This window comes from Oncorhynchus nerka, linkage group LG8, assembly GCF_034236695.1.
Source record: "Oncorhynchus nerka isolate Pitt River linkage group LG8, Oner_Uvic_2.0, whole genome shotgun sequence".
In the NCBI taxonomy this organism is placed as follows: Eukaryota; Metazoa; Chordata; class Actinopteri; order Salmoniformes; family Salmonidae; genus Oncorhynchus; species Oncorhynchus nerka.
In genome coordinates this window covers 52,641,081-52,664,352 of record NC_088403.1, presented here as the reverse complement: position 1 = coordinate 52,664,352, position 23,272 = coordinate 52,641,081, and the positions used below count along the sequence as shown (strand labels likewise).

Here is a 23,272-nt window from a genome sequence, read left to right as displayed (position 1 = left end):
ATAAGGATCTGAGTGTGAGACACTTTGTCTATTATCGTTCCATTTTACTATGTAGCCTTAAATTATGCACATCAGCAGTCAAGACATGCAAGCTCAGATAGTCTGGGATGTGATGTAGTCCATAGAAATTTCCCTCAGCATGTAGACTTTTTATTCTCCTTAGCTCTGTGATATTGGAGCTGTCACCCAACAGCAAGGCCTTTGCACCAGTTTCAACTAGAGGTCTTCACGGGTCCTGGTGGACCAGATATACCTGAGACCCGACCTGTTAGGGTACGGGTCGGGTCTACGTAGAGTTGTCCTAGCATCCTTTCGTGTTTCGGGTCTGATTGTCCTCTGGTCTGTTCGGTTTGGGGTCTAACTTTTTGGACCCATGAAGACCTCTAGCTTCAACCCAGTGGTCCACAAGCAGCATGGGAAAGGCAGTAGAGATGAAAGATCGACCTTGTCGAAGGGGTTTCATTCACTGACTAATCAACGGAGAGATGATCAAGGAAACTCACTGTAGATGCAATTGTATTGTTCCACAGCTCAGTTTAAAAATGGGAGGACGAGACATTGATCCCGACAGTCCGTCTGGTCAAACTGTGTGAAACCAGGCAAGTGTAACAATCGTCCATTGGATTTTTGTTCGTCCAGCGAGCTTTCAAGGACGTGTAAACAAAACACCTGGGACAGGATATCGAGTTTGACCACGTTTGCTATTTACATTATGCCTCAGTGAAGCTTTAGATGCTTGATTTGTAGTCAATGTTGTCATACTCTGTCTTTCGAGCCTTGGGCAGCGCTCCTACTCATTTATGAACACAGACCTGCACCGAAACAATTGTGTCTTAACATCTGCATACTAATGTAAACAGTGCATTAGTAACTTACATTATATTCAGTCAGAGGCTTAAAAATAGGACATGCATTACAATTACGATTATAATATTTCGACTTTTCCAGAAGGATTTCTGATAGTCCCTAACCTTTGTAACCAAGTTATGAATATGTCTGTTTAATAAAACAATCCCAACGGTGTGGTTCCTCCGACTGTGCTACTCTCCCACACTGGGTTTAAAAATAGACACACGACACAGCCAGACGCAAACGGCTCATAAGAGTTTACCTTCAGAAGGGGAGACAGTGACTGACAGCAGCGTGCCACCGGAGCCCGGCGATGTGACAGCTGATGAGACAAGCCATCTGATATGGTAATCTAGAGATCACCCTCCCCCAGACGGGAAGTTTAATGATGCCTGATCGTATCCAGTGGTTACAAATGGTCAAAACAACTCCGTGGCACAGCTATGGAAGCATGTGGGTTATCTCGGTTTTGATCCAGATTTATTTGAATGGTTCATTACATGACAAAAGCTGCTAGCTGCTATAACGTCCTCCACTCCTCTGGGAAGACTTTCCACTAAATGTTGGAACATTGCTGCAGGGACTTGCTTCCATTCAGCCACAAGCATTAGTGAGGTCGGGCACTGATGTTGGACGGTTAAGCCTGGCTCGCAGTCAGCGTCCCAATTTATCCCAAAGCTTTTCGATGGGGTTTAGGTCAGGCCAGTCAAGTTCTTCCACACTGATCTCAACAAACCATTTCTGTATGGACCTCCCTTTGTGCACTGGGGCATTGTCATGCTTAATCAAGAAAGGCCATTCCCCAAACTGTTGCCACAAAGTTAGAAGCACAGAATCATATAGCTTGTAATTGTATGCTGTGGCGTTAAGATTTCCATTCACTGGAACTAAGGGGCCTAGCCTGAACCATGAAAAACAGTCCCAGACCATTATTCCTCCTCCACCGAACTTTACAGTTGGAACTAAGCATTTGGGCAGGTAGCGTTCTCCTGGCATCCGCCAAACCCAGATTCATCCGTCAGACTGCCAGATGGTGAAGCGTGATTCATCATTCCAGAGAATGCCTTGCCACTGCTCTAGAGTCCAATGGCAGCGAGCTTCACACCATTCCAGCCGACTCCTGGCATTGCACATGGTGATCTTAGGCTGCTCGGCCATAGAAACCCATTTCATGAAGCTCCCGACGAACAGTTATTGTGCTAACGTTGCTTCCAGAGGTAGTTTGGAACTCGGTAGTGAGTGTTGCAACTGAGGACAGACTATTTTTTACACGCTATGTGCTTCAGCACTCAGCGGTCCCTTTCTGTGATCTTTTGTGGCCTACCACTTTGCTGTTGAGCCATTGTTGCTCCTAGACGTTTCCACTTCCCAATAACAGCACTTACAGTTGACCGGGGTAGCTCTAGCAGGACGAACATTTGACGAACTGACTTGTTGGAAAGGTGGTATCCTATGACGTTGCCACGTTGAAAGTCACTGAGCTCTTCAGTAAGGCCATTCTACTGCCAATGTTTGTCTATGGCGATTGCATGGATGTGTGCTCTTTTTTTATACAGCTGTCAGCAGCAGATGTGGCTGAAATAGCCAAATCCACTCATTTGAAGGGGTGACCACAGACTTTTGGATATATAGTGTGTTTTTGATTATATAGTAGGACAGGGGATATTATTGAGACTGTCTTGCATCAAAATAACATTACTAGTACAAGTGTTACAACTCACTATTAGTTTGTGGAACTAACCATCTATCCTGACCTCAACCAACTTTATTGTTACATTTATTCTAATAATACATATAAAGAAACAATGTGAGGGGTGCAGTCATGTTAAGTTGTCACTTAACACTTAACAATTAGGCTAAAACCTCCAATGGCATTCCAATTACAGACCACTTGCTTCGTCATAGCAACAAGTGACATTGTGTACTGTACTGATTTTGTGACAGTGATAATTTGAAAGAGTTTTCACTCGGCAGTGATTCACCAATCACCACGGCAACACCACTCACCGCCCTTTACTATCCTTTTACGATATTGTCATCATGGTAGCATGATGGCAAACTGGCTTCATCATTTGAAACCAGACATCGGTATAGTATTTGTTTTCTATCAAATACTTAAACCGTAAGATTTAGCTTGCCTGGACTCCCAGATTCCATTGCTTGTGTGTGTATCGTATTGTTTCGTAAGGGAAAACTCGTGTATATAAAGACCCACCTCATCGACACTGCCAGGCCCAGTCAAACGTGATAACCTGGAGTGTTTTAACTAGGAAGCAAACTGAACAAAACTTTTACCCAACAGTAACTCTCGTTTCCTTTGCAAAAATATTTCCGTTGGAATAGATTTTGCTACGGTTTGTGCCGTTGAATACACATCCATGAAAAGCGAAAACATTCTTGTTGTGCAGAAAGGTGGGTTGATGCACAAAACTCGATGCAAACCACAAATGCACATGGGCATAGGTAGTTATAAGATCTGCCTCGGGAGGGAGACATTTTCACTTTGTATGTGTGTTTCAATGTACCATTTGATAGAACATTTTCAAGCTTTTGAATCAGCTTTAAAACAAATTACCGCGTTTTAATGAGTATTCAACTCATGGAACAGTTGTTTTTCAAAACTGACATTGGTTTCCGAAAATGAAATAAATATAAGCATTACATTTTGCTTCTGATTTAGCCTAGTTTCATTCATATTAAAGTTCTCCCCTTCACAGGTTTGAAATGCTGAATGATTTAACTGGGTATAGCTGAATAGAGACCAAAGACGGATGTTATACAAACTCTACAATTTCTTATCATTTTTGTAATGTCTTGGAATATCAGACGTGGAGTGCCAGGCGTATTGCCACTAACAGGGGCACTACATTGAATTATGCCTGACTAGGCAGTCTTTCCACAGACATTTAGTTATACAGGATCATTCATCACGGTGCAAGTGGGAGCCACATTAAGTTAATGGGATGTTCTTATTCTTATGCACTCTCATGTCATTTGTTTAATGATGTTTGCATACACCTTTATAATGAGATGGTAGTGTAAACAAATTGTAACAAAATCATATCAAAGTCCCTCTGCAAAGAAAACCATTCTGTATCAGAGAAGTTAGAGCAGAGACTATTTGATAGACAACGTACTCACCTGGTGTGTGTCTGCACAGTTAGGCTATGGGCCAGACTACGCAATTTGATTGCCCCTCGGCTGATAATAAAGATAATTGCATCTATCCCAAATTGGACCAAGTTTAAAAAAAGGACCATGTAAAAGAACTGATCTAAACTTTCACTTTGAGCTCCTGCATTTCAAACCGTACATAAGAGCTTTTGAATTTCTCCTTGAGATATCTTTCAGAAGTAGTAAGTCTCTGCAAGGTCATCCCTTTAAAACAGGTCCAACTGGCTTTTGAAGCTGACTCTTAATGGCTTTGTTTAATGGCGTTGGCTCCACATTTAAAATAACCCTTTTAGAACAGTTCATGGGCCATATCGGACTTTGAAAGATATATATATAAATTGCCACCTACTGTTTCTCACATCTTTAAAATCATTAATCCTGTCTTCTTCACATTCCGGCAAACTAGGGGTTGTTAAAATATTTCATTTGCCGTCTTGCTTGTGCTCATAATTTTGCCATCACCACTTAAAAAGCTATTCATAAATGTCAGAGATGGTACTATCAAGCCATGTCCGTGTATCTTGTCATAAGCAATAACAATATACAGATCTGTTGTTTACATGATGATTAATGATCAGGAGGGGGTAATTCATTGACTTTGTAACCATTGGCTCTCCAAATGTTGGAAATGTCTGGTGTATGCTGGTATGTAGCAGATGACATGCACAGCATGTTGTATGCAGCTAAGTGCTTCACCTCTGGCTGTTGTAATTAGTTTTCAACCCCCTTTCCCCCCCAAAATGTGCGTTGAATGTGTAATTTCAACACTTTTACCATCACAAGTACTATCTCCAAAATGTCCATCCTCTTCAGCGGTGAACCCTAGCTTTAGCACAGTGTTTATTGATGAATGTGCTTTAAAATGATTTTTGAGTTTGAGTGTTTTTTTAAATTTATTTCCCTGCGCACCAGTCCTTTTCTCATGACAGCGGAAATCAGTCATCTAACGTCTAACTTCTATAGTAGCTATCGCCTTAATAAAAAACTATCTACAGACAGCCATTGTGTAGTCACTGTGTATTTTTCTTGGACGCTCAACGAGATACTCAATGTGATCTGTTTTTTCCCCCACGCTTGTCTGCTGCCAAAGATATCAGATCCATTTTGCAAATCGGCACAGACGGCCCCTGATAACACTCTGCCGGCATCAACCGCTTTACGACAAGGGATTTCTTCACACAATTAACTGAATCATACGAGGAGGAAATATATAGTGGTAGAACATTATTAAAACCAAACCGATAAGGGCCTCCCAAGGACTGCGAGCGGTCTAAGGCATTGCAGTACTTAAGGCGTCACTACAGTCCCAGGCTGTGTCACAGCCGGCCGTGACCGGGAGACCCATTGTCTCATCGTCGTCCGGGTCAGGGGAGGGTTTGGCCGGCCAGGATTTCCTTGTCCCATCGCGCTCTATTGAGTTCTTGTGGCAGGCCGGGTGACTTTGGTCGCCAATTGGACGGTGTTTCCTCCAACACATTGGTGCAGCTGGCTTCCGTGTTAAGATGTTTGTTTCGGAGGATGCATGGCTCTCGACTTTCGCCTCTCCTAAGTCAGTAGGGGAGTTGCAGCGATGGGACAAGACTGTAACTACCAATGCAGCTTCGAGGCAAGTAACACTGAAACATGCATGAGAGCATCAGCTGTTGCGGACGACTGTGTGAGCCGACGTGAGTAAGACCTTTAAACAGGTCAACATACACACTCCTGAACAGGAGTTACCCGGACTATTTGCATTGTGTGCCCCCAACCTCTCTTTTACGCTGCTGGTACTCTCTGTTTATCCTATATGCATAGTCACTTTAACTATACATTCATGTACATTCTACCTAAATTGGCCCGGCCAACCAGTGCTCCCGCACATTGGCTAACCGGGCTATCTGCATTGTGTCCCACCATTCGCCAACCCCTCTTTTGTTTTACGCTTCTGCTACTCTCTGTTCATCATATACAGTATGCACAGTCACTTTAACGATACCTACATGTACATACTACCTCAATAAGCCTGACTAACAGGTGTCTGTGTTTAGCCTTGCTTTTTTCAAATGTCTTTCTACTGTTGTTTTATTTCTTTACTTACATACCTACACACACACACACACACACACACACACACACACACACCTTTTTTTTGGCACCATTGGTTAGAGCCTGTAAGTAAGCATTTCACTGTAAGGTTTACACCTGTTGTATTCGGCACACGTGACAAATAAACTTTGATTTGATTTTGATTTGATATGAAATGATACAAGAATGAAGGTTCATGTTTACTTCTGATATTAATTCTCGATTCAACCCAGTTAGATACAATAATCTGATAGGATTGATTACAATATGACCGGTAATTAAAATCAGGACACTTTATATTGGCCCTACTGTAGGCCTAAATGTTTTTGGAAATGATGAAATCAATGACCTGCCTATCCCTGGGCTGGACGTGTAGTACCCACCATTTGTAGACACTTCTTGGCGTCTGCATCATATCCATGTTAGACATCTGCACAGCATTACCCAACCATTCGTACCCGCCCGTTATGCATGCCTTCTTGAAAGCAGCTAGCCATTTAGATCTTAACCACAAAAACCCCTGGAGAGTTTTACAGTGAACAACATCATCAAAACAACCAGTGGGTATTTTCTTCCTCGACATTCTCAGCAAACAGATCCATAATACATTACTTTTAGTGATGGGGAGGGATCGATAATTACATATCAGGGTATTTTGACAATATCACAATATTATTTTTGCTCTAGTTGGCTGTACCTGCACCAAAGTTCCAGTCATTTTCCTTCATAGCTTGTTCTCCATCTTCATTTTAAATCGGGAGCCAATTTTTTTTCAGCACTTTTCAGAACCATGCTGCCTGCTTTTGACTGAGAAGGATGGTGGGATAACGGGTCAGAGTGCATGCCACCATTGACCCGTTTAGTTTGAGTTGTACTGTGTTGAGTCAGTCATCAAGCAGTGTTACTCACCCATTGTGATTGGAGGAAAAGCTTTGGATGCTGTACATATTTTTTCTAAAATGTTTGTGGCGCTTGAACTGATCAATTTGACTTTTGTGGCGCTCTCCTCCATCACTGTACGTTGTCTTTGTCTAAAGGCTCTTGGTAGGCTATGTATGTGCATGTCATCAGCAGAAAATCGATGCTTTGACGTTTTTAGAGACCAGACCTCATTGACAGTTGGTCAATAGGACAAACCATGAGCATTGACAACCGTTCTTTGCTTCGGACTCTACCCCTGACTTGAACCAAGGACACTGAGATTGAACACAGATGACACGCATTATACTTCCCTATTTCTTCGCCATGTTCATGATCCCTTCAAGCGATAATTGCCTGAAGGGATTTCCTCTCAGCAACCAGGATTTGCCCACCAAATCCCGTGTTTGGACAGACTGTTCGGGCGCTCACTTGCTATGTCCACTTTCCGCGCTGTTTTTCAGCCACCTCGTATCGTATTATTCTTCAGCAACCTTTTTTGTGGTACCTTGCCTCTGAAGGACGGTAGCCTAGCCTATACTGTAAATCAGAAGGACAAAGCTAGTCCTCCATGTGAAGAGCTTGCCCTCTGTCTTCCATGCAGGATGTCCACAGTAAGGCTTTTGGAACATGTTAACACCCAGGCTAAGACGGATGGAACAGAGGTCAACGTTATCTGCAGCAGCATGCTGTCCTGACTTCAAACCCCTGGCTTTTGTGTGACTGTCCACCTGCAGACAATGCCATTGACTGGCCATTCACTGCCTTTCCAGCTGGGTGTACAACTGATTGGACCCATTGTCCACCTGTATCTGTCAATAGAGCCATGAGGGTTAACAGCCAATAGCAACTCACTGTGTAAATGGTCCAATTAATATCATACCAGTATGTGATGCATGCTATCATTTTAGCTATAGCAGGCTATGTGTTCATTTTGTATCGATACACATATATAAAATATGGCTAAGATGGCATGAAGGGAGTTGAGTACTAACATGTGATGGAGCAAGCCCAGGGCACCCTGTCAACTTGGATGTTGTGAAAATAAATCACTGTCAATCGTTTGAGATGAACAATTCTCACAAAAAGCCCTGGGGCTCGATGGCAATAAAAATTAAAGGGGCATATGTCACCCATTAGAGTGAGCGATAAGCCTATTGTCAGACCTAAGGGGTCTCGTGCCCTTTTGATGTAGGCATGCGGCATCTGTAGATGTTTACTTGTGTGCATGTGACATTCTCCTTTGTGTGTCTGCGTGTGTGTCTGCAAGATCCAAAGAGGCCACGAAGAAATGTCTCTGCATCGTAAGAGTCCCTCCACCATTCATTGTCAATGCAGCTCCACCACAGGTTGCCTGGGTTCATAGCTTCTAATTGCCATCCCCTTCACAGGCGATGCCTCTATAAATATGATGGGCTCATTTTAACGTGCTCCCAGAAAACAACCTAAACACCAAAGCCGTATTGCATGCCTGAGCAGACCGCTTCAGGTTTTCGCTAATCTGAGATCACGCCGAATAACTGGTTTTTGCCTGTCCGCCGATCGTCATCGTTTTCATTGATGATGGCTCCCGTCTCCTCTTGGTCCTGTAGATTCGCGGCAGCATGCCATACCATGTATGCATGGTGGGAAACTAAGAAACAAGGAATGGGGTTACATGTTCAACAACAGAAAATGTCATTAATTTCTCCCCAGTGGTGTTCATGTGTGTGTGATTTATCATTCTGGAATCATCTTTGTCTTGGGTTTTGGCATTAAAACCTCAGTTACTCTAAACGTTAAAGTTCTGCTGCAAAGACATTTGCCCATTGACAAAGACAATCCCACTGGGGTATGGTGCTTATTCATCGATTGCTGCCTTTCCATGATGCTACTTAATGATTGAATTCTGTCGTTGCTATTGCCTGTGCAAAAGGAGCTCCAGCTTCCAGACAGACACACACTGTTGATGTAGTGGACTTTGACTTCTTCCTCTTCCTCCGTGGCCCGGCCTCCAGACTCCTAGTGATAACATCTCCCCCCCCCCCCCCCCCCCAGCGAATATGGCAGGCCAGGCAGGCTGGAGGGCAGCGAGACAAAGCCATGAGAGAGAAAATATGTAATCTGTTCCAAAATCTATCTCTCAGCCCGCCAGGCCTGCCATGTAAGACAGAGAAACAAAAGCCTCGGGTTTGTCAGTGGCACATCGTGCTCCATCATCAGGAATCAGTCTCGGAATGGAGACTGATTCCTCGATGCGGCCGAATGACATTTTCTGACACCGGCACCTCTGGACACGTCGGCAGACAGATGTTGTCGGAAAATGGGAACTATATGGGAACTTGCACTGTTTGATTCTATTCCCACAAAAAAAACGGTTTGACCAGATTCACACACATTGCCTGTTCTGCCAGTTGATCATGCCTTCCTTTGGAAAAACAATCAATCAAACATATATACAGTATATATTTTATGTTCATCTGTAACTATGATGTATGAAGAACACTCTTTCTCTCTCTCTCTTCCCATTGGTGTCTGTCTGCCCTCATGTCTTCAATTGTTAATCACTACGGTTACAGCATCCGTATGCACTGGAGAGGTTATGATTGGTCCATTGGCCCCATGTTTTATTCACCATCCATCTATCTCCATTCTGGGGCTGTAACCTCCACTGAGAAGATCTTGAAGATATCTGTCTCTCCCCAGCGGTTCAGTGAATTGACACCATGGGCGACTAGAGATGTGTGCTGGTGACTGAATGACTCACTCCTCCATTGTCCTGTGGGATGATATGATTCTACCTTTACTGATGTGCTGCCAGACTTCATGTGCTGACATCAGAGCTGTGAGTTTGGTGATGTGGGTGTAGGCTATATCAGTCTATCGTGGGTGTGCGAATATATGCGTAGGTCTACATACACCAACATTTTTAGGTAATTGTAGATGGCTATGCACATGCAGCTTATGTTGCAGACTCGTAATACACACATTATCTCATCTCGTGACTTTATCCTGGTTGTCTTCTCCTTCAGCTTTGGTGTAGCCCTGTAGTGGCCTGGAGGTTAAGACATTGGATGTTATGCAACTACAAAAACAATCATGGTGGTTTTGGTGGTCATTTTGAAAAACTCAAATGTTGGTCTTACCCTATCACATTATTTAAAAGGAGGATGCGCATCATTCTGTAGGCGTGTAATCTACTATTCAATTTGCAGTGCAATATTGCTTTTATTTTGTTCTCGTTGATGTTAGCTTGAAATTTTGCCGTCAGTAAAAAAACACAACATTCCCATCTCCAGTGAGAACCCAGCTATGTTGAACTTTGGTAGCGAGCTACATACTGCATTTTACACCTGTAACACAGATTACCCTTCATATGTCCTTAGTATCTCTCCTGCAATAACACACATCTGATCTTTGAGATCCCTTACTCCCAGGGGCCTTTTAGAGTGATATTTAGTGACATAGCACTGTGAATGAGACGCTTACCAATAAACGATCACAAGGCCAGAGGCCATTTTCATGAAATACAGTATGTTGGTGAATTGTTTTTTTTGTGTTTTTTTTGCACTATGCTAAATTATTCATGCGAGGAGAAGATGAAAATATTGTTTTCATTTGTCCTTGAATTTACATTCTGTGTAAGAGCTGTGTAAACTTGAGCAAAATGTAAATGAAAATGGGTATCAATGTTTCTTTATGGGGGACTTGCGGTACCAGATGTAACGAAGGTGTTGTCAGTCAAGCTGTTATCCACAAAAGGATAGGAAAGGATGGCTCAGTAGGTGGATGGAGAACAGCTCAGAAGAATTCCTAAACCAGTCGGTGGTATTATGAACAGTTCTTTTAGCAGACCGGTAGGTGGTGGTATGATCACTGGCTTTTAGCTTCTCGAGTTAGTGCACACCCCTTCCCTCAGTCCCATTTGATATGATAGGGCAATCAATTCGCTTTTTATGCTTTTTGGCACAGGTTCCAGATTCAAATTAAGTCTCCTTCCAAGCTACAGTTCAGTTAGACAGGGGCTTAAACCATTAATGCTAGAGTCCTTAATTCAAATCAAATGTTATTTGTCACGTGCGCCGAATACAACAGACCTTACAGTGAAATCTTTACTTACAAGCCCTTAACCAACAGTGCAGTTTTAAGAATTTTTATTTTTCAAATTATCATTAAAGAGCAGCAGTAAATATAACAGTAGCGAGGCTATATACAGGGGGTACTGGTACAGAGTCAATGTGCGGGGGCATCTGTTAATTGAGGTAATATGTACATGTAGGTAGAGTTAAAGTGACTGCATAGGTAATAAACAGAGTAGCAGCAGCGTAAAAGAGGGGGGCACAATGCAAATAGTCTGGTGGCCATTTGATTAGCTGTTCAGGAGTCTTATGGCTTGGGGGGTAGAAGCTGGAAGCCCTTTGGACCTAGACTTGGCTCTACGGTACCGCTTGCTGTGCGGTAACAAAGTGATACCCCGTATCTGTTTTGGTAAAAAGCTGTGAGATGGGCCAGGAGAAATGTAACGAATCTCAAATTCATAGACAAAGCTATGGATGCAAGGACTGACTATCCAGGAGATCAACATGATAGTTCTAACCATGTGTTGATGCTGTACAGTGTTTGTTCATGTTTACATTGTTTATTAACATTGGAGTGAAACAAGTTTATATGTTGGGTTCTGATGGGGTACGACAGTTGAACTAAGCTCACGAGGCATTTATAAGTTATGTCATTCATTTATAAGTCCCAAAATGTATGTAGCAACTAAGGATTCTAGCTTTGTGTTACAATTAAGCACCGAAATGGAAGCTGCTATTAGTATGTAGATTGAAGTTTCCACTTTCCTAATTGACTATTTTAATCTGTGTTGTTGTTCTCCCTGTAGCTTTCCATCGCCCTTTCAAATGGACTCTTTCTCATTATTACCATGTGATGTGATCAATTCGTGCTCCCATGGGAAACAATGTATTTATTAGGCCCAGGACAATAACAGCATCGCAATATTTTTTCATGGCAAAAATGTAAACACAAACTGTTTGTGTGCTATAGATTGGAAAATAAATAAATGTGACTCTGGATGACAACATAATGATGTTTGTTTCCAACATTAGGGCTGTTCTCCTAATGTACTGATTTCATCCCGGCCCTAGTATTTATGTAAATATACAACTGTCCCAGTAGCCAATAGTTGTGCTCCAACCCAATTTAGACCACTACCCCCAGAATGTTGCCTACTTTTCTTCATGTAATAATGCCAGAAAACTGTACTATGTGTTCATATGACTCACTAGCCTTGTGTCCATTGCAGATTGACCTGATTTGTTGATTGTCCCTTATGGGGTCATTTAATATTTACACTCAGTGTAGAAAACGTTAGGAACACCTCCCTAATATTGAGATGCACTCCACTTTGCCCTCAGAGCAGCCTCAATTTGGCAGGGCATGGACTCTACAAGGTGTTAAAAGCGTTCCACAGGGATGCTGGCCCATGTTGACTCGAATGAATCCACACAGTTGTGTCAAGTTGGCTGGATGTGCTTTGGGTGATGGACCATTCTTCATGCACACTGGAAACTGTTGAGCGTGAAAAACCCAGCAGCGTTGCAGTTCTTGACACACTTAAACCAGTGCGCCTGGCACCTACTACCATACCTCATTCAAAGGCACTTACATCTTTTGTCTTGCCCATTCATCTTCTGAAAGGCACACATACACAATCCATATCTCTATTGTCTCAAATCTTAAAAATCCTTCTTTAAATCGGTCTTCTCCCCTTCATTTATACTGATTGAAATGGATTTAATATGTGGCATCGATAAGGGATCATAGATTTAACCTGGTCAGTCTATGTCATGGAAAGAGCAGGTGTTCCTAATGTTTTGTACACTCAGTGTAAGTACGCAGTGTGTGAGACTGTAACCTTTAGTACCACTGAAAAATAGGGGTAGGGTGGTAGAGAATCAAATGACCATAAATGTAATAAGAAACCTTAGGTGCTGGCTTAAGACCCGTAGCAACCACTACAGAATGTCCGGTCAGAACAAGGATGAGGCGGATGTCCAGGTTAAGGGGAGTTTAATTGAAGAACATGTCCACATTCACACACACATCAAACACACACATCTGACCACTCATGGTTCAGATAACTGAGAATCATGTCCAGTGAGAACTGACATAAACTATGTGGTCGTTTAGATGCACAATTAAACATCAGACATACAGGGATTCAGTCCACAGGAGGAAAAGTTCAGCAGGAGGGAAAACTGTGGAAGTGCTCATCAGCATGGGGAAAGCACGTTTCTGACCACACAGCGTGCTGGGGTCAGACACTAACTGAAACTGAAGTCCCGGGAATCAAGGCAACTGATGTGGTTGAAGGAGATGTGGTTATAAGTATTTGGTGTGACCTTGATCAATAAGACACTAACAAAAGTGGGGGACCTCTGAATAGGAGACTAAGCTGCCCGACCAGAACTAACCATAACGGATGGCTAGAATCAGCTGACTGAAGCTGGCCGTTTGGACTGAAGCTGGCCATTTTAACAACCACAGCTCCTCTCTCTACCTCCCTCCCTCTTGCTCTTGTATTCCCTCCCTCCTCTGCCTCTTTCCCGTCTCAGAGAGCGCTACTGTCAGAGGGAACATAGTTAATTCTCTCCTCATCCGTAGCGCTCACATACACTAATCTCCCTTGACAGAGAGAGATACATAGACAAAGAGAGTGAAAGAGAAAAAGACACACTTTAAACACTTCAGGAGCCACGTTATGTTTCTGGCACCCTTACACTATTCTCTTACTTCTTAGCAACTCTGTGGGACATTTCCTGTATGCCTCTAGCAGACTTTCTGGGACTCTAAGGCAGACGTCTTCTCCTCATCCACCGTTCAGCTTCCATCCCACCCTGTCTGGATTTGGGGAGTGAGCAGGCGTGTGGGTAGGCGCGACGGAGGTGGAGAGGGCGCGGGGGAACTGGAGCACAGGGGACGCAGATCCCGAGCGCGAGGAGGCTGGGTCGGGGGCCGGAGCTGGGGCATGGTGGAGGCATGCTGAACGCGTTGTGGGAGACTGAGGGGCTGCAGGCGGTGGGAATCGTGGTGCTGGTGTGTGCCTCGCTCAAGCTGCTGCATCTGCTGGGACTCATCAACTTCTCAGAGGGTAAGAGATGAACAGAAACAGAGAGAGAAAGGTGAGCGAGACTGAGAGATGGAGAGCGAAGAGCGAGCGAGGGGCTGGGAATAGTTTGGGGGAGTTTGAATTGTAGTATATGCAAGAGTGATATGTCCATTGGTGGTTCTCCTAACTTGATTATACTCTGTTGTCATTTGCTTGGATAAGTTCCTATATGTAACATGTTTTGTACTGTATTTATAGTATATTGCTTTGGAAACATTGTCACTCCTTTCTTGAAAATAAGGCTTGAATTTGGAGTTGTGTCTTGGAGGGCAGTTTGTGAAACTGAGAACAGGAATGGCAATACAGCACAGAGAGAGAGAGAGACGGGGTCAACTACTGTGTTAATTGAGGAGTTTCGGGAAGTGACTGAGGGATCCAGAACTCAGAAAGATGAGCTAGGGGGCGTACATGAAGGGAGCATTAAGTGACACTGCATCAAAGGTAGCCGGGGAAGCTATGGGTGCTGGAGGCAACTGAGAGACATTAAATAATGGCCAATTGGGCTTTATATTGGCCTACAGGCCAAGTTAGATTTGTGCCACTTTAATTTAAGCCGTTCAGCATTTGAGGTTTCTTAATCCAGTGTTTCTCATCTCTAGTCCTAGAGTAGGGGGGAGTGGGGTAAGTTGAGCCAAATGGTTAGTTGAGCCGCCCCTTGTTTTTAAAAAACCATACACAAAATGTATAATTTGACCAAATTTTTAGGAAGAGGTCATGATTTCATGGAGTCTGTGAAGGAAGAAACCAAATGAATGTATTGTGTTAGAGGTTTTATGATACTTGTATCTAAACCAAAGTAGATACTTTTAAGATGGTTTTAAACATCAGTTGGGGTCTCTATACACCTCAATATGAGGTCCTAAACCTAGCATGAAAGTGCATCCTTGTAGCTGTGTGGGCTAATATAGTCTAAATGTTTGCCTTTGGGTAAATTGAGCCAATGGCTATGGGGTAAGTTTAGCCAAAGGCAAGTTGAGTGTAATTGAAGGCATTATTGCTGGGATATGAGGTAACAACAGGGCCTGGCCTATGTTAAAAGTGTTTTTAAAAAGTGCAAGTTGTTTGTTAGATGTAAAGCCTGTGTTAAAATATACTTAGAGTGATTAAAAAGGCAAAAAAGTGATTGTGTTGAATTTTGTTTGGGAAATAAAGACAGTTAGTGGTAATATTTCATTCAGTACAGAAATGTGTAGGCCCCCGCAACAGACCTTGCCCTTCTGCACAACTTACCTCGTACACTGGGTAAGTTGTGCCAAGATACCACTTTATTTGGACAAGTTATGTAATGTTTACATTAATTCTGATTATTTCCAGGGATACACAACATCCTGAAATATATTTACAGAAAGTATTCAATCCCCTTGACTTTTTCCACATTTTGTTGTGCTATTGTCACGCCCTGACCATAGAGAGCCCTTGGTTCACTATGGTGTTTAGATCAGAGCGTGACTAGGGGGATGTTCTAGTCTTTTAATTTCTAATGTGTCTACTTTGAAGAATCTCAAATATAAAATATATATATATATATAACACTTTTTTTTTTGGTTACTACATGATTCCATATATGTGTTCGTTTTATAGTTTCGATGTCTTCCCTATTATTCTACAATGTAGAAAATAGCAATAAAAAAAAAAAGAAAACCTTGAATGAGTAGGTGTGTCCAAACTTTTGACTGGTACTATATACTGTGTGTATATATATATGTATGTATGTATGTATGTATGTATGTATGTATGTATGTATGTATGTATGTATGTATGTATGTATGTATGTATGTATGTATGTATGTATATATGTGTATGTATGTATATATGTGTATGTATGTATATATGTGTATGTATGTATATATGTGTATGTATGTATATATATGTGTATATGTGTATGTATATATATATGTGTATATGTGTATGTATGTATATATGTATATATATATATGTGTATGTATGTATATATGTATATATATATATGTATATATATATGTATATATGCGTGTGTGTGTGTGTATATGTGTGTGTATATATAGGTCTCAAATGCCATTGATTAATCAATATTAATTGTGGTCATATGCAAACATGCTTTCAATATCACACTGTTATTGTCAAGGTTTGATCTTGTGTTGTTCCCATGCGGTTCAACAAGCAAGTTCAAGTGTATCTAATCATTTTAGTTTACGACACACTGGACACTAAATTAGGCTGAATTAAATTAAATCTTTAGTCCTTTACTTTGAAAGACAATTGTCCTAATTTTCAATACCAGCAGCGGTCATTGTATTGATCTTTTGCCATGGAGGTTGGATGAAGATATCAACCTCCACAGCGTGTGGTAGAAACCTGCTTTGACCAGATGATGTGGTCACTATCCCATAGATCAGATGATGGTGACAATTATCATGCCCAACTAGCCTCTTCTAGAATGGAAGGATAGGTTGTTCAGGTAGTCTTCCAGATGTCTGATAATTTTTTATTTTATTTAACCTTTTTAACCAGGCAAGTCGGAATTAATCAAAATAATTTGGTAATCAAAAGGTCGAATAGAAAAATGTACATTTTCTTTTAAAAACATTACTGGAATATTCATCTTTGAGTTCTTGATCAAGGTACAGTTATATAAAGAACACTTACCTCATTGAACAATCAATCTCTTTCTATTCTTGGTAAAAGATACATATATGCACTCGTCCTTCCTCTTTTGCAACCATAGCCTGAAATTGATTAAACTAAGTGAACATATACTTGGTTCTCATTATGCTTGGGGTGTTATGCTCGGGAGAGATACATAGACAAAGAGAGTGAAAGAGAAAAAGGCACACTTTAAACACTTGTTATGTTTTTGGCACCCTTACACTATTCTCTTACTTCTTAGCAACTCTAAGGGAGTCTCTAGATTTTGCTCGCATGAAGTAGTATATTGTGATAAATTGCATGCCACACTACTTGCCTAGTGAGATTTCAGCTATACTTTACGTGGCTGTTTATTTACCACCACAGACAGATGCTGGCACTAAGATCGCACTCAGGCAGCTGTATAAGGAAATAAGCCAACAGGAAACCACTCACCCAGAGGCGGCGCTCCTAGTGGCCGGAGACTTTAATGCAGGGGAACTTAAATCAGTTCTACCAAATTTCCATCAACATGTTAAATGTGCAACCAGAGGTATAACAATCTATATCGCCTGTATTCCACATACAGAGACGCGTACAAAGCTCTCCCTCGCCCTCCATTTGGTAAATCCCACCACAACTCTATCCTCCTGATTCCTGCTTACAAGCACAAATTAAAGCAGGAAGCACCAGTGACTTGGTCTATAAAAAAGTGGTCAGATGAAGCAGATGCTAAACTACAGGACTGTTTTGCTATCACAGACTGAACCATGTTCCGGGATTCTTCCAATGGCATTGAGGAGTTACACCACATCAGTCACTGGCTTTATCAATAAGTGCATCGAGGACGTCGTCCCCACAGTGACTGTACGTACATACCCCAACCAGAAGCCATGGATTACAGGCAACATTCACACTGAGCTACAGGGTAGAGCTGCCCCTTTCAAGGTGCGGGACTCTAACCCGAAAGCTTACAAGAAATCCTCTTATGCCCTGCGACGAACCATCAAACAGGCAAAGCGTCAATACAGGGCTAAGATTGAATCATACTACACCGGCTCCGACGCTCATCTTATATGGTAGGGCTTGCAAACTATTAGACTACAAAGGGAAGCACAGCCACGAGCTGCCCAGTGACACGAGCCTACCAGACTAGCTAAATCACTTCTATGCTCGCTTCGAGGCAAGCAACACTGAGGCATGCATGAGAGCATCAGCTGTTCCGGACGACTGTGTGATCACGCTCTCCGTAGCTGACGTGAGTAAGACCTTTAAATAAGTCAACATACACAAGGCTGAGGGGCCAGAAGGATTACCAGGACGTATGCTCTGGGCATGTGCTGCCCAATTGGCAGGTGTCTTCACTGACATTTTCAACATGTCCCTGATTGAGTCTGTAGTACTAATTTGTTTCAAGCAGACCACCATAGTCCCTGTGCCCAAGAACACAAAGGCAACCTGCCTAAATGACTACAGACCTGTAGCACTCATGTCCGTGGCCATGAAGTGCTTTGAAAGGTTGGTAATGGCTCACATCAACACCATTATCCCAGAAACCCTAGACCCACTCTAATTTGCTTACTGTCCAAACAGATCCACAGATAATGCAATCTCTATTGCACTCCACACTGCCCTTTCCCACCTGGAAAAAAGGAACACTTATCTGAGAATGCTATTCATTGACTACAGCTCAGCGTTCAACACCATAGTACCCTCAAAGCTCATCACTAAGCTAAGGAATCTGGGACTAAACACCTCCCTCTGCAACTGGATCCTGGACTTCCTGAAGGGCCGCCCCCAGGTGGTGAGGGTAGGTAGCAACACATCTGCCACGCTGATCCACAACACTGGAGCTCCCCAGGGGTGCGTGCTCAGTCCCCTCCTGTACTCCTTGTTCACCCACGACTGCATGGCCAGGCACAACTCCAACACCATCATTAAGTTTGTAGATGACACAACATTGGTAGGCCTGATCACCGACAACGACGAGACAGCCTATAGGGAGGAGGTCAGAGATCTGGCCGGGTGGTGCCAGAATAACAACCTATCCCTCAGCGTAACCAAGACTAAGGAGATGATTATGGACTACAGGAAAAGAAGGACAGAGCACGCCCCCATTCTCATCGACGGGGCTGTAGTGGAGCAGGTTGAGAGCTTCAAGTTCCTTGGTGTCCACATCAACAACAAACTAGATTGGTCCAAACACACCAAGACAGTCGTGAAGAGGGCAGACAAAGCCTATTCCCCCTCAGGAAACTAAAGAGATTTGGCATGGGTCCTGAGATCCTCAAAAGGTTCAGCTGCAACATCGAGAGCATCCTACCTGGTTGCATCACTGCCTGGTACGGCAATTGCTCGGCCTTTGACCGCAAGGCATTACAACGGGTAGTGCGTACGGCCCAGTACATCACTGGGGCTAAGCTGCCTGCCATCCAGGGCCTCTACACCAGGCGGTGTCAGAGGAAGGCCCTAAAAATTGTCAAAGACCCCAGCCACCCCAGTCATAGACTATTCTCTCTACTACCACATGGCAAGTGGTACTGGAGTGCCAAGTCTTGGACAAAAAGGTTTCTCAACAGTTTTTACCCCCAAGCCATAAGACTCCTGAACAGGTAATCAAATGGCTACCCGGACTATTTGCATTGTGAGCCTGTCCCCAACCCCTCTTTGTTACGCTGCTGCTACTCTCTGTTTATCATATATGCATAGTCACTATACCTATACACTCATCTACATACTACCTCAATTGGGCTGACCAACCACTGCTCCCGCACATTGGCTAACCGGGCTATCTGCATTGTGTCCCACCCACCACCCGCCAAGCCCTCTTTTACGCTATTGATACTCTCTGTTCATCATATATGCACATTCACTTTAACCATATCTACATGTACATACTACCTCAATCAGCCTGACTAACCGGTGTCTGTATGTTGCCTCGCTACTGGATATAGCCTGTCTTTTTTACTGTTGTTTTTATTTCTTTACCTACCTATTGTTCACCTAATACCTTTTTTGCACTATTGGTTAGAGCCTGTAAGTAAGCATTTCACCTTTCACCTGTTGTATTCGGTGCACGTGACAAATAAACGTTGATTTGATTTGATGATCATCGGCAATCATTGGAAAGGAGCAGAAATGAAAGCCGATGTTTTGTGGTCAGAGGCAATATGGCTGCCAGATGCTGCGGATAAAGGTCCAATGCAGCTGTTTTTATCTCAATATCAAATCCTTCCTGGGTAACAGTGAAGTACCTTCCTGTGATTGTTTTCAATTAAATAGTCAAAACGAAACAAAAAAAGCTTCTTAGCAATGAGCAATTTCTCAAGCAAGAATTTAGCTAGTACTGGCTGGGGTGGTTGAGTGGAGATGAGAAACCTGAAAATTAGTCGTGATTGGCAGAGAGGTTTGGAACTCTCTAATTTTCCACCTGGAGATGTCACCAGGCAGGCCTAAACTCCATCCATCCCACCAAAACAGGCTGATATTTCAGCCAGCCTTTTCAAATAGCTCTTACACCAAAAGGACATTATCATTTTCACAATTTTGTAGTATTATTCCATCCGCATAGTTTGGAAATACATGTAAAAACACAGGTAAATCACGTTTTTAACTGCACTGGGCTTTTAACAGTTTGTCTGCAATGTCTGAGACTGACTTTAAGACCCACTACACCCTTGTATTTGTATGTATTATAGATCCCCATTAGCTGCAGCCAAGGTAGCAGCTACTCTTTCTGTGGTCCAGCTAAATTAAGGCAGTTATACCATTTTTTAAACATTACAACGCATTCACAACAGATTTCACAACACATTAAGTGTGTGCCCTCAGGCCCTTACTCTACTACCACATATCTACAGCACAAAATCCATGTGTGTACGTGTGTTTATAGTGCATATGTTATTGTGTGTTTGTATGCAGGTGTCTGTGCCGATGTTTGTGCTGATTCACAGTCCCCGCTGTTCCATAAGGTGTACTTTTTCTTCTTCTTGTGTGGATAGGATAGCTAATTGAAAGTCTGAGCTGTAATCAGTCAGCTAGAGCCCCTCTACCTACTATCTGACTGATTAGCTGCTGACACTTAACCCCTATCCTCCTGCTGGTTCTCCAGGACTTCTGAGAATCAGACTGCTGTGGTCATGATGACACAGACCTTTGCGCGCACACACGCGCACACACACACACACACACCCATTAGTGCATAGTGCTGATCAAGGCCTCCCAGGTACAGACAGTACCAGTGTGTCAGGGGAAGATAAATATTTCTCGGCCCTGGTGACACAGACCTTTCTTTTCTTTTTTTTTTTTACATGAGAGCAGAACACAGTCAATTTAAAACACTGTGTCAGCAATTAGGGTAGAAAACATGGAGTGTTTTAGCAGATAACCATCTCACATGGCCTTTCTCTTGTCTCTAATTTGGCTAAAAGAGTGACTTCTAATGGTGTTCTTGAAGGTGTTTCTCATACAAAGTTGCGTCTCTGTTGTCATTTGCTTTGCCTCGAGGACAATCGATTTACAGGCAATATATCTCAGCCACACAGTAACACATGCAAATTGGTTTTCAATTAACCTAGTACCAGGATAAATGAGGATTCATAAAAATAAATAAATAATAATATATATACACACACATCTTAGACCATTTCCCAACATCCAATGTCTACAATGTCTGAAGAGTGGATAAACCTAATTTAGGATTCACATTTATGGCTTTTTTTTTACACTCTGCCAGTAGTAGTTTGACAGTGAGGCTCGAGCCAACATCTAATCCCATCAATCACAAGGACCTTTAGTCTGCAGACTGAATGACAGTCTTATTCATATCATTGTCATTCAGCGTTCTGAGGGTCACGGCAGAAAAAAATAAACATGGCTTCTAGACATTTGTATTTATTTGCTACCCTTTCGTTTCTTACGTAAAACTGTGCATGTTCTCTCTGCAGTTGGTTTTGGAGGGTGGGTTCTGAAATAGGTCTGTGGCAGAGATGATGCCTGGCCTTGGGCTTTCAGCAGAGTTCACTAGTTGGTTTGCTTGCCCTTTGTTTTCAATTTAACAGTTTAAGACTTGCAGTTAGAGCTACTTTTACTCCCTGTTTTTGACAGTTTGATGTTGTGGTGTGTATGACAGTAGCCTGCAACTGAGAATACATTTATTAAAGGTATTTCTGAAACTACAGTTGAAGTCAGACGTTTACATACACTTAGGTTGGAGTCATTAAAACTCGTTTTTTCAACCACTCCACAAATTTCTTGTTAACAAACTATAGTTTTGGCAAGTCAGTTAGGACATCTACTTTGTGCATGACACAAGTCATTTTTCCAACAATTGTTTACAGACAGATTATTTCACTTATAATTCACTGTATCACAATTCCAGTGGGTCAGAAGTTTACATACACTAAGTTGACTGTGCATTTAAACAGCTTGGAAAATTCTAGAAAATGATGTCATGGCTTTAGAAGCTTCTGACATCATTTGAGTCAATTGGAGGTGTACCTGTGGATGTATTTCAAGGCCTACCTTCAAATTCAATGCCTCTTTGCTTGACATCATAGGAAAATCTAAATAAATCAGCCAAGACCTCAGAATAAAAATTGTAGACCTCCACAAGTCTGGTTCATCCTTGGGAGCAATTTCCAAACTCCTGGAGGTACCACATTAAACTGTACAAACAATAGCACGCAAGTATAAACACCATGGGACCACACAGCCGTCATACCGCTCAGGAAGGAGACACATTCTGTCTCCTAGAGATGAACGTACTTTGGTGTGAAAAGTGCAAATCAATCCCAGAACAACAGCAAAGGACCTTGTGAAGATGCTGGAGGAAACAGGTACAAAAGTATCTATATCCACAGTAAAACGAGTCCTATATCGACATTAGAAACACAAGCAGCTTTACAAAGGTTTTGAGTTGAATAGTAAAACATCCGTGCAAAAGTATTCATCCCCTTGACGTTTTTCCTATTTGCATTACAACCTGTAATTTAAATAGATTTGTATTTAGATTTCAAGTAATGGACATAAAATAGTCCAAATTGGTGAAGTGAAATGAAAAAAATAACTTGTTTCAAAAAATTCTAAAAAAATGTATATGTATTCACCCCCTTTCCTACGAAGTCCCTAAATAAGATCTGATGCAACCAATTGCCTTCAGAAGTAACATAATTAGTTAGATTGCACACAGGTGGACTTTATTTAAGTGTCATGTGATCTGTCACATGATCTCAGTGTATATATACACCTGTTTTGAAAGGCCCTAGAGTCTACAACACCACCAAGCAAGCGGCACCACTACCAAGCAAGCGGCACCACTACCAAGCAAGCGGCACCACTACCAAGCAAGCGGCACCACTACCAAGCAAGCGGCACCACTACCAAGCAAGCGGCACCACTACCAAGCAAGCGGCACCACTACCAAGCAAGTGGGGTGGCAGGGTAGCCTAGTGGTTAGAGCATTGGGCTAGTAACCAAAATGTTGCATGTTCAAATCCCCTACCTGACAAG

General features: G+C 42.4%; 1 protein-coding gene across 1 annotated transcript in view; it reads left to right on the top strand.

Moving 5' to 3' along the window:
* The first annotated feature begins 13,656 nt into the window (after positions 1-13,656).
* Positions 13,657-23,272, top strand: part of LOC115133555 (Kv channel-interacting protein 4-like) — a 68,706-nt gene continuing 59,090 nt past the window's right edge. Inside the window, exon 1 of the mRNA XM_029666920.2 lies at positions 13,657-14,140. Within this exon, the coding sequence (XP_029522780.1) occupies positions 14,029-14,140 (112 nt within the window). The 5' untranslated portion in view covers positions 13,657-14,028. The remainder of the gene's footprint in view (positions 14,141-23,272) is intronic.